Genomic DNA, 16,000 nt, shown 5'->3' with positions numbered 1-16,000 from the left:
GAAACATTCGCATTTTTATAAGAGATACGAATAAGAGGGTAAATATTATTTAGGTCAATATTCAATTTAGGCATAAAGTTTCTCTCTCGTATAACGAAAAAAAAATTTTCTGAGATTTTATTGCATAAAAAAAATGAGAAAATTTTCTCTCATATATCATCCAGTATATATGATCCAATAAATAATAATTGATGAATGAAGTGGAAAAATTTTATATAAAATTCGAAAATATTTACGAGTGTAAAAATAAAGAACAATATTATATATATAAAACGAGGCATACACTTGAGAAAAAAGTAAATAGATGGTAGGATGATCTTCAAGGTAAAGAGAATTGAGGCGTAAATAGACAAAGAGAAATTGAGATAATATTAGGTCGAAGGGTAACGCGGAAACGGGTAAAATTCAATCAATTCGATAGGAAAGAAAAAAAAATGCAATAAAACGAAAATGTGATGGAGAAATATATAGGAATTACGTTGAATATTGCAACGCGAGGAAATTTTTCAAATACTTGATAAATTTTCTCAAGTAGATGCAAAAGGAGAAAAAAAAATCCTCAGCAAAATTAAACGAGATTATCGCGTATACGAGAAAGAATATATAGAGGTTAAAATATATATTTTTATATACAACTTAACAATTGTATTAAATATATATATATATACAATACTACTCGAGTGATTAAGATTAATGACTAATATATTTTTTAAAATAGATTTCAATTCATTAAAGAAAGAGGGAGAGTCAACTAATTGGCATTTTCTTTTGGCTGACAGGTATATTTGGTCAATCGGTCATTAGTCATACAATAAAAAATAAATTACTTTTTTCTCAATACAAAATTATTACACTAGAACGTCAATCGAGAACACGTCAGTCGAGAACAGAGCAAGGGAACACTTGAAGGGAAGTGGGGAAGCGGGTAGAATTTAGGTTATGACTGACGCCAAAGTCGTACTTGTGATTTTTAAATTTAAGGTGGATTCAGTGCCCCACTAGTGAAAATCCCCTAGATAGAATTCACATTGTTGCGTAAGGCCCTTCATACGGCCCTGAGTGTTTTTATTTTCGAGCGATAAAAATCGCGTCAATCGAGAACAGCACTGCACATTCGTCTGTTCTCGATTGACGTTTTAGTGTATTTTAAATAATAAAAATGTTTATTTAAAAGTATTAGACATATTATCAAAAATATCTCCAAATCTATATTGATATCGAAATAAAATAATTTGGTGTGATGAAAAAGAAAAATTTATTGTTTCATAAAATTTTGGAATTTCAATTTTTATAGTACGAAAAGCTTCAGGGAACTGATATATAAAATAATGAACATTTGATGAAATATATATATATATATCACATCTCATAATTTAGCCTCGTCATTTCCGGACAAATTCAACCATATAGCGCGCAAACAATCAGCAATTGATTTTCAAAATTGACATTGTAATAATACACGAGAGAGTCCGTTTGACGATATTCTAGATCGATACGTGCATCGATCATCAATAATTCCAGTTTAATGTGGCGTAATGCCCGATGCGACACATGGTATCCGGCATCTTCGCCGATTTTCTCTCGGCGTGACACCTACTATTTATAAATGGTTTGAACCCGGTCGCATTGGCGAACGTGCTTCTGCGGGCCACACTAGCTGCGCCTCGTGGTCGGGACAAGGAACAATTCCCTACCCCATGATAAAAATAGACGCTCCGGCTAGCTAGCTAGCTTCATTTTCTTCGTTAGAGAGCTAGAGCACCGTCTAGCTAGCCACGGCGCCTGGTGAGCGTCGCGACGAAAGACCCTGCTCGCAATAAGAGAGAGAAAGAGAGAGAACTTATCTGCTAAGCTTCAAATCCACCTATGAATAATAAATTTATCCTGTAACCCCTTCCTCTCTCGATCTCGAATCAATTTCCGGTTCCACCCGCATCTATTCCTTTTCAGTAATCACACACAAGCCTAATAAGAATTTTCAATTCTTTGCACGATTTACATTTTATATCTATACGCTCTGATTGGAAATGTTATTTCGTTTATATGTCATATTTTCCGCGGTGATTTCGCGTTCCATTCTCATATGTGATCTTTTATATTTCAACTTGCTTCCTTCATCTTCCATCTTTATATATTTTAATGATCTTCTATTTTATTCCGCATTGTTATATTTTATTTCATTCTTGGGTGGACTTTCATTTTATGTTTTTAAAATCTTCCTTTTTTTGTTCCATTGTAATCTTTTATTTCATCCTTAAAAATCATATTTTATCTCAGGCTTGGATGATTCACGGATGACCTCCTTTATTTGTATATAACAGATGAAAATATAATTTTCATCTTTAGATGTTTTCTTATATCTTATAAATGATTTCGCACAAAATTTTGCATCTTATATTTTAATATCTCACACAAATTTATTTATTTTCTTATCTCGTATATAAAAAAAATCATATATCTCATCATCGGTTCTTTCATTATCTGATAGATCATCTGATATTTATTATCATCTATCTTGAATTTTAAGACAATCTCTATAGTTTTACTGCCTCAGGCGCGGTTTCTCATTTCACTCTAAACTGATCTTCTGTCTTATCTTAATACGTATAATAATATTAAATAATATACCTGCATCAAATGCTATACAAATTTTAGAAGAAACATTTTTATTAAGATCAAGTTATGATAAAAAATATTAAATGATCAATCAAAAAATATTTTAGAAGTGAATAAAATCATATGCGTCGCTCCACGAGAGATTAGGTTATATTTATGATTTTTTTAAGTGAAAATACTCACAGAGAATCAATTCATAATATAAAACATTTATTTATTTAGATTTGTAAACATTTTATGTATGAAAAATTTTCAGTTTAAATGAAGATTAGTCTTAATTTCAAGACTGACTTAAATTTTTTTACTCTGATAATTTTGACAAAGGCTGTGTTAAAAATTTTAGTTTATAAATTAAATTTTAGTTTATACACAATCTAATAAATAAGAAAAATAAATGAATTTCGTTGTCTTAACCAAAGTTTGATTGGGACAACCAAAATTTTATTGCTACAACAAAATTGATCTCATTTTCTTTTCATGTAATTCCACATATATCATATTATGTATTCTTTTGTGATGTATATGAGGCAAAATTTCTGTAGTGATTTAATAAAAAAAAAAAATTTCTTAAATCGGATTGCAATTTGCAAAATATTTATCACTATGGGTAATATAATAATCATAATAATAAGATAAATACCTTAATTATTATTAATTTTTATCAAAAACTGTAGAGGGGGAAGAGGATTAAAATTTTGGTCGAATGTGAACATAGGATTTTTGAAGAATCATAACTACACTAGAACGTCAATCGAGAACACGTCAGTCGAGAACAGAGCAAGGGAACACTTGAAGGGAAGTGGGGAAGCGGGTAGAATTTAGGTTATGACTGACGCCAAAGTCGTACTTGTGATTTTTAAATTTAAGGTGGATTCAGTGCCCCACTAGTGAAAATCCCCTAGATAGAATTCACATTGTTGCGTAAGGCCCTTCATACGGCCCTGAGTGTTTTTATTTTCGAGCGATAAAAATCGCGTCAATCGAGAACAGCACTGCACATTTGTCTGTTCTCGATTGACGTTTTAGTGTATTGTATAAAAGGGTGAAAAAAAATTTGACCCATATGTTTTCAAAACGATTTTCCTGGGAGTCGATTATGTAATTCCATTCTCACTTCCACTTTTTCTACACTGAAAAAAATTTTCTTCGCATTAATAACTATTAACCATAGCAACTTTAAATCTAGTCAGCGTAACCAAGCATCCTAGTCAATTCAGTTATGTAGCTCTCGTAAACAGGCAAATAGGTTAATTCCTGGTATACGGGGGTTAGGAATTTTTTTCAGTGTAATTTTCATTCTCCTTTCCATTTCTACTTATACTTTTTCTAATTTTTCCAATAGAAGTAGGAATAAAAATTAGAAAAAGTGGAAATGTTAATGAAAATCAGAAAAAGTGGAAGTGAAAATGGAAGTGGGAATGAAAAATTAGAAAAAGTGGAAGTGGAAATGGGAATGTAAATAAAAAAGTCGAAATAGAATTACAAAATTAAACGAAATTTCGATTATTTTGTTTTCGAGAAATTAATTAATTAATTAATAAGTTAACTAATTAAAAATACTTTATAGACACTGAGAGAAACGATTGGTTGCGATTACCATTTCGTTAATAAGAGTGTTTTTGCTAATTTATATTAATTACTGTTACCATTTAGTTAGTAAGCATAACCATTTCGCTAGTAAGGGAAGTAACTAATTAATAGTTATTCCAACAAACTAATTAGTAAAAACAACTAATAAAATAGTTATTCCAACCAATAAAAATAGTAACCACAACTAATAAATTAGCAGCAGTATAGTTTACTAACTAAAAATGGTCATCTCAAAAATGGTAACCCCAACCAATCTTTTCTCTCAGGGTACACGGAAAGAAATGCTATCGAAATTTCAGCCATAAATTTATAGTTGAGATTTCTGGTTGAATTGGTTATACAGTCTATCAAAATTGGTAGGTAAGTTAGGTTATATTAGCCATGTGAAGTCTGATTCAGATATCTTGCTCTTTGGAAGTACTATTCGTTTGGTTGGATTACTTAAACTGTATGACAGTAACAGTTCCATGTTACAAGAAGAATTATGGCAGTAATTATGAAAAATTTCTTTCACTGATAGGGCTCGTTAGATGCGGAATTACATAAGCTTTCAATTGGAAAGTTTAGAATTACGGTAACTTTATTTTATTGTAAAATATTTCATTTTTTATTAACATTAATTAATATCTCAAAAACAAAAAATCGACACTTTGTTTATTAAAAGTATACATTTTAAGCTTCATTTTGAGTGGTAAAAAAAATAAAGAAAAAAGGGTCATTTAAAAAAAAATTCAAAAAAGGGGTAATGGGTATAGGTTCCGTAGTTTTCGAGAAAAATAGGTTTTTTTCTTTTTCTTTCCACCTCCATAACTCCCCCAAAAATGCGTATTAAGGGTGCATACTTAGGGGAGAGTGGGGCAAAACCGGGTACCCCCAGTTTTCCATGATAGGTATTTCCATTTGTGTCACCCATTACATATATCTTTACTATTACAACTAACATCATTTTAATTATATAACCACTATATAAAAATTTATTTATTATATTTTATGCGACTTTTAAATTTTAGATCAAAAGAAAATCCATTTTTTATCGAAAGTAAATCACTTATAAAACTTTTTGTGTCGATATATTCGTTTCGGCACACGGAGAAAAAGAAAAAGTAATTTTTACTACTTTCAGAGTAAAACTGGACCAACTCGAAGTTTCTGCGCATCTCTGGCAATTTTTACTCCAAAAATAGTAAAATTTATTATTTCTGTAGTAAATTTTACTGTTTCCGTAGTAAGTTTTACTATTTCTAGAGTAAATTTTACTATTTTTGGAGTAAAAATTGCCAGAGATGCGCAGAAACTTCGAGTTGGTCCAGTTTTACTCTGAAAGTAGTAAAAGTTACTTTATAAAAGAAATCTTTTTTCTCCGTGCAAGTATAACATCTTTTTCAGCATTTATTTACGAGTAATTTTTAATAAAAGTAATTGTTAAATTATTAACAATAAGCTGAAAATTTTATATTTTGTTAAAAAATGCAGTGCGGGGCAAAATCCAGTATCAAACGGTGGGGCAAAATCGGATATATTTAAATGCATTACACTATACATATTTAAATTTTGTCTCAAAAAGATTTAACATGTATGTTTCGAAATCGATGTTTAACTTTCGATATATCAATTATTTACCATATTGATCAATAAACGATAAAAAATTAATAAAAATATGAAAAATTTCGTTTCAAAATATTTAACTGCTGTTATTCATTATTATTAATATAATATATTTAGATTAAATTTATTGAATATTAATTATTTTCTATAATGTAAGTGATATACAAAAAGTTCAAGAATATTCCATAATTTATATATTTTCTTGATAGTACCCGGTTTTGCCCCACCATCGGGACAAAATCGGGTACTTTGCATTTTTTTTGAAAAACCTGGTTTAAATTGATTAGAAAATTTTTTTTCATGCAATCGACCTTATTTTCTCATTCTCTAATGTTCAAGGAAGAATTTTCAACGAGATTTGAACTAATTTATTTGATAGATTCTTTGTAAACCTAGAATTCCAAAAAGGTACCCGGTTTTGCCCCACTCTCCCCTACAGAATTTTTTGTTCATGGGGGTAACAATATATGGTGTCAATTGGAATTAATTAGATGCGAGGGCACTGTTTGCATGCTTAACCCCCTATACCCTTTTAAATGTCTTAGAAAAATATTTGTACTATTCAAAGTGGAGGAAAAGACCTTTTTGAAAACCTTTTAATAGTATATTGTGCATCTAGGGAGGAAAATCATTTTCCTCTCGAGTTGCACATACTATTTTTTCTAATACACGTATACCGAAAGTACAAACGTAGTAGTGTGGATACTATGGTTACTGTGATTGTTACTGGTAGCAGTATAGTTACTACTGGTGGTGTACCAGACGTTTGAGATTCACTATTGCTCATACATTGATTAATATTTAATACCTAATAATAACATCACCGGGAGGGAAAGTTACTTTTCCTCCCGCTCAGTGACGTCACCTGGAGGGAATGTAACTTTCCCTTCCGCTTAGTGACGTCACCGGGAGGGAATGTAACTTTCCCTCCCGCTAGTCGGAAAAGACATACTTTTCTCCCGCTACACAGGTAAGAAATGGTGTACTTTCGGTGCGTGTGTTAGAAAAAATTATTTTCATCCTTTTCTACATTAGTTATGATTTTTTTTTTAATTCAATGTTCACATTTTTGCTATTCAAATCAATTCAGAAATTTTGCTCCATATATATATATACATAATCTTGAAATACTTTCATTACAAGATTTAAAAGCTCACGTTTTTCTTTCTGTATATATACGTATTTTCTCATCTCGTCGTTTATGCGTTGATATGATCCACATTTTATACGAATGATGAATAGACGCGCAGGTGTGAGGCCCCACGAGGACATCGTCAACTCGTCAAAGCGTCTTCGAACTTTGAAAGCTTTTTCGTGGTTATACACGAGCTTTCGTGCGCCGGTCGAGTCGATGTGGGGCCACATTCCGAGCAGATCACGGATGCTTATAGAAGCGTTGCGTAACGCAGTAGTTTAGATGAAGGAGTAACCGCGGTGAAGCAAATAAGTCGAGTCGGTAACCGAACTTGTCTCTTCGCGCAAATATTTATTTCACGGGCCAGTTTTATTTTTTTTCGCGAAGGGCAAGGCCCCCACCCCAAGTTGCCCCCCCACCACCCTCGAAAGTGCCGAATGTCCAGAATAATAATAATAATAAGCGATCATTTTCAAAGTGTTTTATTATAATAGTGCGAGGTTTTTATATATTATTATTATTATTCATTAAATCGTTGCGCGAGATTCTAAATTTTCACTGAAGCAGTCATGCTCACGTATGTATTGTATTCGAACGTATATTTACGTATGTTTATGTAAATATAGTAGCATTGGCTCAAGTGTATAAGACGCCAGTGACGCAAATTGCGAGGGAGTATTTTAACAAGTGCGAGGGAGGGGAGGAGGGAGAGGGACATGGATCAAAAAACACACAAGTTTCAAATCCTAATAAAGCTCTGCGTACAGAAGAGGATATAAAAAAAAATGTTATTACCCGGCAAAATATTTGATTTCGATCCTCTTTTTCTCATTTTCATGTGATTTGTCAATTTTTTTTTTTTTTTTTGGTAAATCTCGGAATTATATCATTATCGGATATGCCGGTATCACAAAGCGATCTGCATTGCAAATCAAGTGCCAGAATTTGGCTTGACAATGTTACGAGAGAGAGAGAAAGAGAGTCTAACCCAGGAATCACTGACAATATATAACGAGTGAGATAATGCTTTTATGCTATTTCTTGTTCAAGGGATTATTTCAGGTTTGGATCATATGTCAGTGAAGAGAATTCTATTGTTAGGTGTTTATTTTTCCTTTTTTGTTAGATTTGATTAAAATCAAAAAAATTGATTTTTTTACTAAAAAAGAAAATGTGTCATAGGAACAAGATATGAAATTTTTACATATAGAAGATTTATGTATATAAAACAAAGACGATAAAAGTGACAATAAAAAAAAAAAAAAAAGAAATATCGGAATGATGATAAAAGAACCCAAAGGCAATATTTCAGAAAAGCTCAATATTTCTTGAAATGCTTTTGAAATGCATAAGAAAGAAAGTTTCATTTGCAGTAAACTATGATGACATGCGGTGACGGACGAGAAATTATGTCGCCAGTAGCACGGTAGGATTGTCTCAAAATATCAGCTCGAGATGTTGCAGTTTGGCTATTACGTGAACTTTAACAGAGTATAGATGAGACATCTTGTCCACAATGTAAAAATGCCCTTGCTTTATATATTTTTGTTCCTATTTTTATGAGAGTTTATTTAAAAGCATCAGCAAAGCTATAACAATATTTTTTTTCTGTTAATTTCAAACTAGCCTTTGATACTATTGAAACAATATTCTTTTCAAAAAAACAAATAGGTATTTTTTTTTATAAATTAAAAATGTATTATCAATTGTTTTTTATATACTAAAATGTAATATCACAATGAAATATTAACGGGGAATATAGTTTTCATTTAGTATATTTATAATTAGATTAGATAATAATATATCATATAGAAATATATTTAAAATTAGATATAGATTATTGAAGTATAGCAGGGATTAAAAATAAAAATAAGGGGGCGTTATTGCGAATTATGAATGAAACGGAAGATTCAAAGAATATACGTATAGTATATATACCAAGTATATCATAATATTCAAGAAAAGAAACATATATACATAATATATATATAGTGAAACCGAAAGAAATAAATGAATACAGAAACTATTAGCTCAGTTTAGAAATAAATTTCTGAAATATTTTTGAATAAAAAGTAAATTCAAAAGGTGACTAAAAATCTACGTCATTTAATTAATTAAATTTGAGAATAACAGAAACGACAAGTAAATATATATAAACATTAAATCTGAAAACAAACTAAAATTTCCACTGTTGTGACTATAAATAAATATTATAACTGTAAATTTATAGTAAAATAAAATTGACACACTGAAAGTAAATTATATTTTATTTATATATAATTCATTATTCTCAAATAAATATTTATTTTTATTAAATAATAATTATTGTTTAATTAATTAAATGATATTTTTTTCAAAATTATAGAAATCATTGTTGACATATATATTGTAAACAATAAAGATTGATGGATTTAAATAAAAATTATTTGGCTCAGTTTTTTTTGATATTCAAATAATTTTTTCCAGTGCATAAATTTAAAAAAACAAAAATAATTATTCCAAAGTCAAAGCACAATAAATTGTGAGGTATTATTTTAATACCAAAAATGAATTAAAATGAGAGTTGCAATGCTTTAATCTATCGAAGATTAAAATAAAGATTAAAAATTATGTATACCAGTAGTTCTGAGCGTTCAAATGAACGAAATAATTGTTTTGATTTATAAATTATTTAAAAATTACAGCAATGAAAAATAAGAAAGAAAATTTAATAAATTATTAATTTATTTTTAATACAGAAAGCAATTACATTATAATAAAATTTGAAATTAAAAAGGAGTAAACAAATTTTTTGTTTATTTGAACGTTCAGATCTTTAGGCACATTAAAAATTGCAATCATTCAAAAAATAAACTTAGAAATGTTTATTTTTACAAAATTGAAAACAAATGTAATCCAAAAGATAGATTATTTTAATGTATTATGATATTAATTTAATTTACAATGCTTCTTAATACCTCATAGTTTACTGTATAAGAATACATTAGAACAATAGATAAATCTGTAAAAAAGACTCTAAATCTTTAAATAAGTAAGCTGCTTAATAAATATTCCATAAACTCTCTTGATTTTGAAAATATGTTAAAAATAAAATCTCAAATTAATCTAACAAAACAAATTCAACAGAGAATGAGTCAAAAAAAAATTGTCTCAAACACGGAAAAAATTTTGGTGCACCGGTTGTACTGGTTAGTTAAAAAAAATTTTGTACTTTAAAAGCGTACATCAGTTATCCCGGTTTGGTGCAACCTATGTCCCCTACAGTGCTTCTAAATAGCACCAAATCAGGATAATAGTTGCCCTTAATCCATATTACAATAGTTCTACTGTAGATTGCGCATCTGATGAACCAAAAATTTTTCCGTGAATATAAACCAAAATGAATTTATAATTTTCAATCAGGTGAAAATAGTATACTATAAATAGTGAATAAGAGGACCGAAATCAAAATTTGCAATGAAAAAATATGGTGAACATTGAAAGAATAGTGTGTGGAATATTTTAGGAACTCGGAGCTCGTGAGGCCCCGAAGAACAACGGGAAGGAGAATGGAAAAGCGTCCGGGCAATACCGGGCGCTGCTGACGAGCAGAACAACGAGACGCACGGCAGAGTGGACGAAAGGCGCTCGAAACGGATTGCTGCTCCGTGCGATCGAGCGATTAGAAAATGCAGCAACAGCCCCATGGCCAGCAGCAACCGTCAGGCGCGCCAAATGGCGTTGCCGGCGGGGCCCAATTGCCCCAAGCGGTCGGAATGAGCAGCCCCGGTCAAGCCGGGGCAACGGGAACCGCCACGGCAATGGGCCCCAACAGGGCACAAGTCAACGGTGGCAGATTCGACTTCGACGACGGCGGCACCTTCTGCGGTGGTTGGGAGGACGGCAAAGCTCATGGTCACGGCGTTTGCACTGGTCCCAAAGGTCAAGGAGCCTATTCCGGAAGCTGGCACTACGGATTCGAGGTCTCCGGTGTTTATACATGGCCCAGGTTTGTTTCTTTATTTTTCTTTCATTACTTTTAAAAAAACAAAGTTTTATTAAGGTAAATGTCCCAATTAGTGTCCTACTAAGAATTTAACTTTAGTTAATAAAGAAAAAACTCGATTTATATTTTTCCATGGAGATAATTTTTCACATTAATATAAAGGTAATCATTTCTTGAGCAGAAAATAATTTTTATTTGAGTATTATTATCAAAATATTTTAAATTTTCTTTTTTTTTAAAGTGATGTTATTGTACCAATTTGTGTCCGACGAATTTTAGGTTGCCCCTATTTGTGACCTGAGGTGTATCAATTAGTACTCAGCAGCCATATTTGTGTCAAGAAATGCAAAATATAAAAGTAATTGTTATTTCATTCTTTTAATAATTTTATAATACTTAAATTAATACTAAATATGGAATATTAATGTGATAAATTAAATTAGTGTATTTCACAGTCTGAGTAAATAAATAAGTACCCGAGGCGAAATTTAAGCCCTAATTTACAAGGAGTAAAGTAGAGTTAAACAGACCCTCTTTAGCTTCCTCAACTAGTCGCAAATTTCCCTTTCTTCCACGTTTGGATTTAAAGTAGGGTCTAAAAATTGATTAAAATATTGAAAATTTTGAAATTGCTCTAATTCATTTTGCTATAATCAAAATAATTAAAAGAGTTTTTTTTTGCATTTTTTTGTACTTTTTTAATCGAACTAGACCCTCTTTAGCTTTCTCAACTAGTCGCAAATTTACCTTTCTTCCACGTTTGGATTCAATGGAGGGCCTACAAGAGTCTACAAGATCGTAAAGAGGGCCTATTTAGGTTCTAAGGGAAGCTAAAGAGGATTCAAATTTCGCCTCGGGTAACTAAAGGAAATAGATGTTCACTATTTGGTACACAAACATAAAAATATGCTTTGTCCTAATTAGTGTCTTTAAAAAATACTCGATGTTCTTACACTGTCACATTTTTCACATATTTAAATAATTTTAGGTTAAAATATAAAAACTCTCACAATAATTTTCAAAATTAAGAGTTATAGAATTAATAAATGAAGTATTTTTCAGAAAAATGTAATAATTTCTTTAATTAAAGTTGTGTTATTGTATGTAAACACAAATAGGATCATTCTCATTTTAGTGTACGTATTTGTATTTTTAGGTATACATAAAAATTAACTTACCTTTGCATGAACAAAAACCTCCAAACAGTAAAACTATATTATTTTGAATTATTTATTTAACAATTTAATTCAATATTAGACGTTAATTATCCTGTGCTAACAACATTCTGTTAACCTGTCTAATGACAACCTTTATAAGATGGCGTCATACTTTCCTCGTTTTGGCAGAGAGGGCGGCAGTGCAAATTTTCAAAATTTAATTTATAATTATTAAAGAATACTAAGACCATAAATGCAAATCTACACGAAAGATATATAATGTAATATTCAAAAAATATTTTTTTGAATATTTTTCTAAATTGTTTTTTATTTTATTTCGTGCATAAATGTGCAAGTGGACACAAATTGGGACATGGTCACAAATTGGGACATTTACCTTATATACGCTTTAGCATTAGACAAAATTACCCCCAACAAAAATTGGGACGCATGAATAAGCACTAAAGTTAATTTTTTAAAATTAGGATTTAATAAAATTTTATTTTTTTAAATATATTATTTTTGCAGAATAGTAATTTAAAAGAATTTTAATTTTGCAGAAATCAATAGTACAGAATTTTAATTATACCAATCACAATTTTTGTGATAATTTCTGATTGGTCAAATTTAAAAATCGGACCAAAATAGTTTTGTTCAATTGATTTTCGATCATTTGCATTTTTTGTAAAATTAAAATTCTTTTAAATTACCATTGTGCGAAAATAATATTGTACAGAATAAAATTCTATTAAAAACGCAATTTTAAAAAATTAACTTTAGTGCTTATTCATGCGTCTCCAAAAATCACACCAATTTTTTTCTGTGGTTTCCCATTTCAGGATTGTTACACTTTTATGCAAAAAAAAAAATTCACATTATATTTATTGCTTCCTTATAGAGCATGCTTTATCTTTGAAGTCTCGACAATTTTCCAAAAATATAGATTAGGGCTAGGTGGGGTAAATGCAAAAATTAATTAATTAATTAACAACGGACCTAACAATCACATACAATCAAGAATTATTGTATGGAGAGATTTTAAAATTTAAATTGTTTATTTTTCATTTTTTTATCACTATTTTGAAATTTGTAATTTTTGGAAAACTTTTCGATGTAAATACTATTTTAGCTTGAAATAAGAATTTATTTAAGTATTTGAATATTTTGAATACATATTTTAATATAAATTTGTAAAATTAATAGCAATTTTTTGTTTTTGAAAAAATTTAAATTTTTGATTTTTTTTCTATAAATTTGCAAAATTTTTATTCTTTAACAGCATGTGATTGTTAGGTCACGTGATCTCCACAATGTTAATTATTCGACCAATTTTCTTCTATAATTTTGTACGGATTTAGTTGTGATGATTGCAAATCACAGCCCTTCATCATCATAATTTAAACTTTTCTATAAAATATCATCTTAATCCATTCAGTATTTTACGCGAAAAGTGGTCGAAAAGTTGACATTGCTGCAATATATCACGCAAACTAACAATCACATGCTGTAAAAGAATTAAATTTTTTTTTACTTTCTCATACTAAATAATTAGAAATTAATTAAATGATTTATGAGTACCTAAATGAAGAATATTGTATTAAAAATAATTTTTTTCTATGAGGATGCATAAATTTTAATAAACATAAGCAACAAGTTATTATGTTTATATATTACTAGCTTTTGAGCCACGTGGAAGTAAAATAACGTGCATATACCTATTAAGGAAAAATGTTTTTAATTATTTAAAATTTTTTAAAATTATTGTATGAATTTAAACTTAATTTTTTATGCAATACATACTTTAAAAAAAAAACTTTTTCCTTAATACGAACCACAGAATTGAATAATATTATATTAACATTTCACTGGTATTTTGAAATATTAATTATTATGGTATTCGGAAAATATTTCTGAAATTAGAACACGAATATAGTTTTCAAATTTTAATATAATTACATATTAAACAATGTATTTATTCTCTCTAAAATTCCATTTCAATTTTCAGAAAATATTCGTGCAATTTATATTTATTGTATTATGTATGGATGATTGTCCGCGTAGCGCACAATTTAGTTATTTGCTATTATTAAAAAATTTTTTTTTTTACAATTTAACAAAAATTAAATTATAATCTTCAAGGTTAGTGGTCATGAATGAAATATCCGTGGTGGGACGGACAAAATATTCATAATTTTATTCCCACTGAATAACACACACGTTTTAATGAAGACGCTAAGACCATACCATGACGCATAAGAAAAACTGATTTTTCAAACAATTTATTAGCGATTTTCATTTTGTTTCATATTCAAGTCATTTATTTTCACTGAACCAATACTACTACACTTTAGTTGACGTAAAATATAAATAATTATTAATTTTTTTGCGAAATATATGAAGGCCGCACCAAGACGATTCTGCGCACAGAAAAAACCTAGTCTCATTTTTGTTGCAACTTAAAATGAGCCGCCTACTCTCTAAATCTAAATTAGTAAAAATTTTTACTAATTTAAATTAGTGACTCACTTTTTGCTTTAGAATAAGTTAAATTTTACTAATTGTTAGTAAAAGTTACTAATAATTAGTAAAATTTTACTAATTCAGAAGCAAAAAGTGAGTCACTAATTCAAACACAGTAAACTTGGTTGTATCTTTTTCTATTGCAACGTTTTGACGCACATAAGTTATATCAAAAAGAGATCGCTTTGTGTATCATTTTTAGAAATGATACACGAAACGGTCTCATTTTTTGATGCAAAAAATTTAATCAATTTATATCAATCATGGCCGAATTGAATCGACTCAAAATTAAACGAATTTTTTTCAGATATTTTGGTAATAGTACAATTGCGGAGACCATTTCATTATTTAATTTGAAAATGAAAATAACAGATAATCAAAGACAATGTGCAATTCGATAATTAAAAAGTGACAGCTTATAAACATAACCTAAAATGCATGAGAAAAAATTTGTCGATAAAATCAATATAGCCGAGCTTTTTAGAAGGTAGATGGCAGTTTTGCTTTTTATAAAAAGGATTCTGAAAAAATTTAAAGAAAGAGAATAGATGAGTGCTGCCATCTACCTTCTAAAAAGCTCGGCTATATTGATTTTATCGACAAATTTTTTCTCATGCATTTCAGGTTATGTTTATAAGCTGTCACTTTTTAATTATCGAATTGCACATTGTCTTTGATTTTCTGTTATTTTCATTTTCAAATTAAATAGTGAAATGGTCTCCGCAATCGTACTATTGCCAAAATATCTGAAAAAAATTCGTTTAATTTTGAGTCGATTCAATTCGGCCATGATTGATATAAATTGATTAAATTTTTTGCATCAAAAAATGAGACCGTTTCGTGTATCATTTTTAAAAATGATACACAAAACGATCTCTTTTTGATATAACTTATGTGCATCAAAACGTTGCAAAGATTTGATGCAATTTTTGGTCTCAATTTGATACTTTTAGGAAAACTGTGAATTAGTAAACATTTTTACTAATTCAGATTTAGAGAGTAGAAGGCACATTCTGAGTTTAGTTTTTTTCTGTGTGTGATTCCCTATATGCAAGTAGTTAAAAAATTTTAAATGAAAATGACTATTGGCTTTTCTTTTTGAACATAGAAATTAGTTTTTCTCGTTGAATTCATTGCATTATGCTCAATTAATTTCTTAAAAAGTACTAGAGACATTAAATTGTGTGCTTGCGGAGGATCACCCGTATAGATTTTGTATTTTTATGATTTCTAATATTTTTTAAAAATCTACTTTATTGTTTTTACATGCATTACATTCTAACTTTAAAAATAAAATCCATGGGAAATATACCTACATAGGCGCGACAAAAAGATATTCTTAAATTTAGAGTTACATTTTTTCGGTGTGTATAGAAAGAAAAATTTTCATTA

At 29.4% G+C, this 16,000-nt stretch overlaps 2 protein-coding genes across 3 annotated transcripts in view; one reads left to right on the top strand and one right to left on the bottom strand.

The window, feature by feature from the left end:
- LOC127286916 (junctophilin-1-like) overlaps positions 1 to 16,000 on the top strand; it is a 65,441-nt gene that overhangs the window by 3,218 nt on the left and 46,223 nt on the right. For both annotated transcript variants that reach the window (XM_051313560.1, XM_051313561.1), the window contains exon 2: positions 10,452 to 10,934. In XM_051313560.1, coding sequence (XP_051169517.1) covers positions 10,615 to 10,934 — 320 coding nt within the window. In that variant the 5' untranslated portion in view covers positions 10,452 to 10,614. The remainder of the gene's footprint in view (positions 1 to 10,451; positions 10,935 to 16,000) is intronic.
- Positions 1 to 16,000, bottom strand: part of LOC127286942 (uncharacterized) — a 184,018-nt gene that overhangs the window by 160,353 nt on the left and 7,665 nt on the right. The window lies entirely within an intron of this gene.

This window comes from Leptopilina boulardi, unplaced genomic scaffold (assembly GCF_019393585.1).
Source record: "Leptopilina boulardi isolate dan_hultmark-lab unplaced genomic scaffold, ZJU_Lbou_2.1 LbouV2_366, whole genome shotgun sequence".
In the NCBI taxonomy this organism is placed as follows: domain Eukaryota; kingdom Metazoa; phylum Arthropoda; class Insecta; order Hymenoptera; family Figitidae; genus Leptopilina; species Leptopilina boulardi.
Note: the sequence above shows the minus strand (reverse complement) of the source record. Positions and strands in the feature narration are given on the sequence as shown.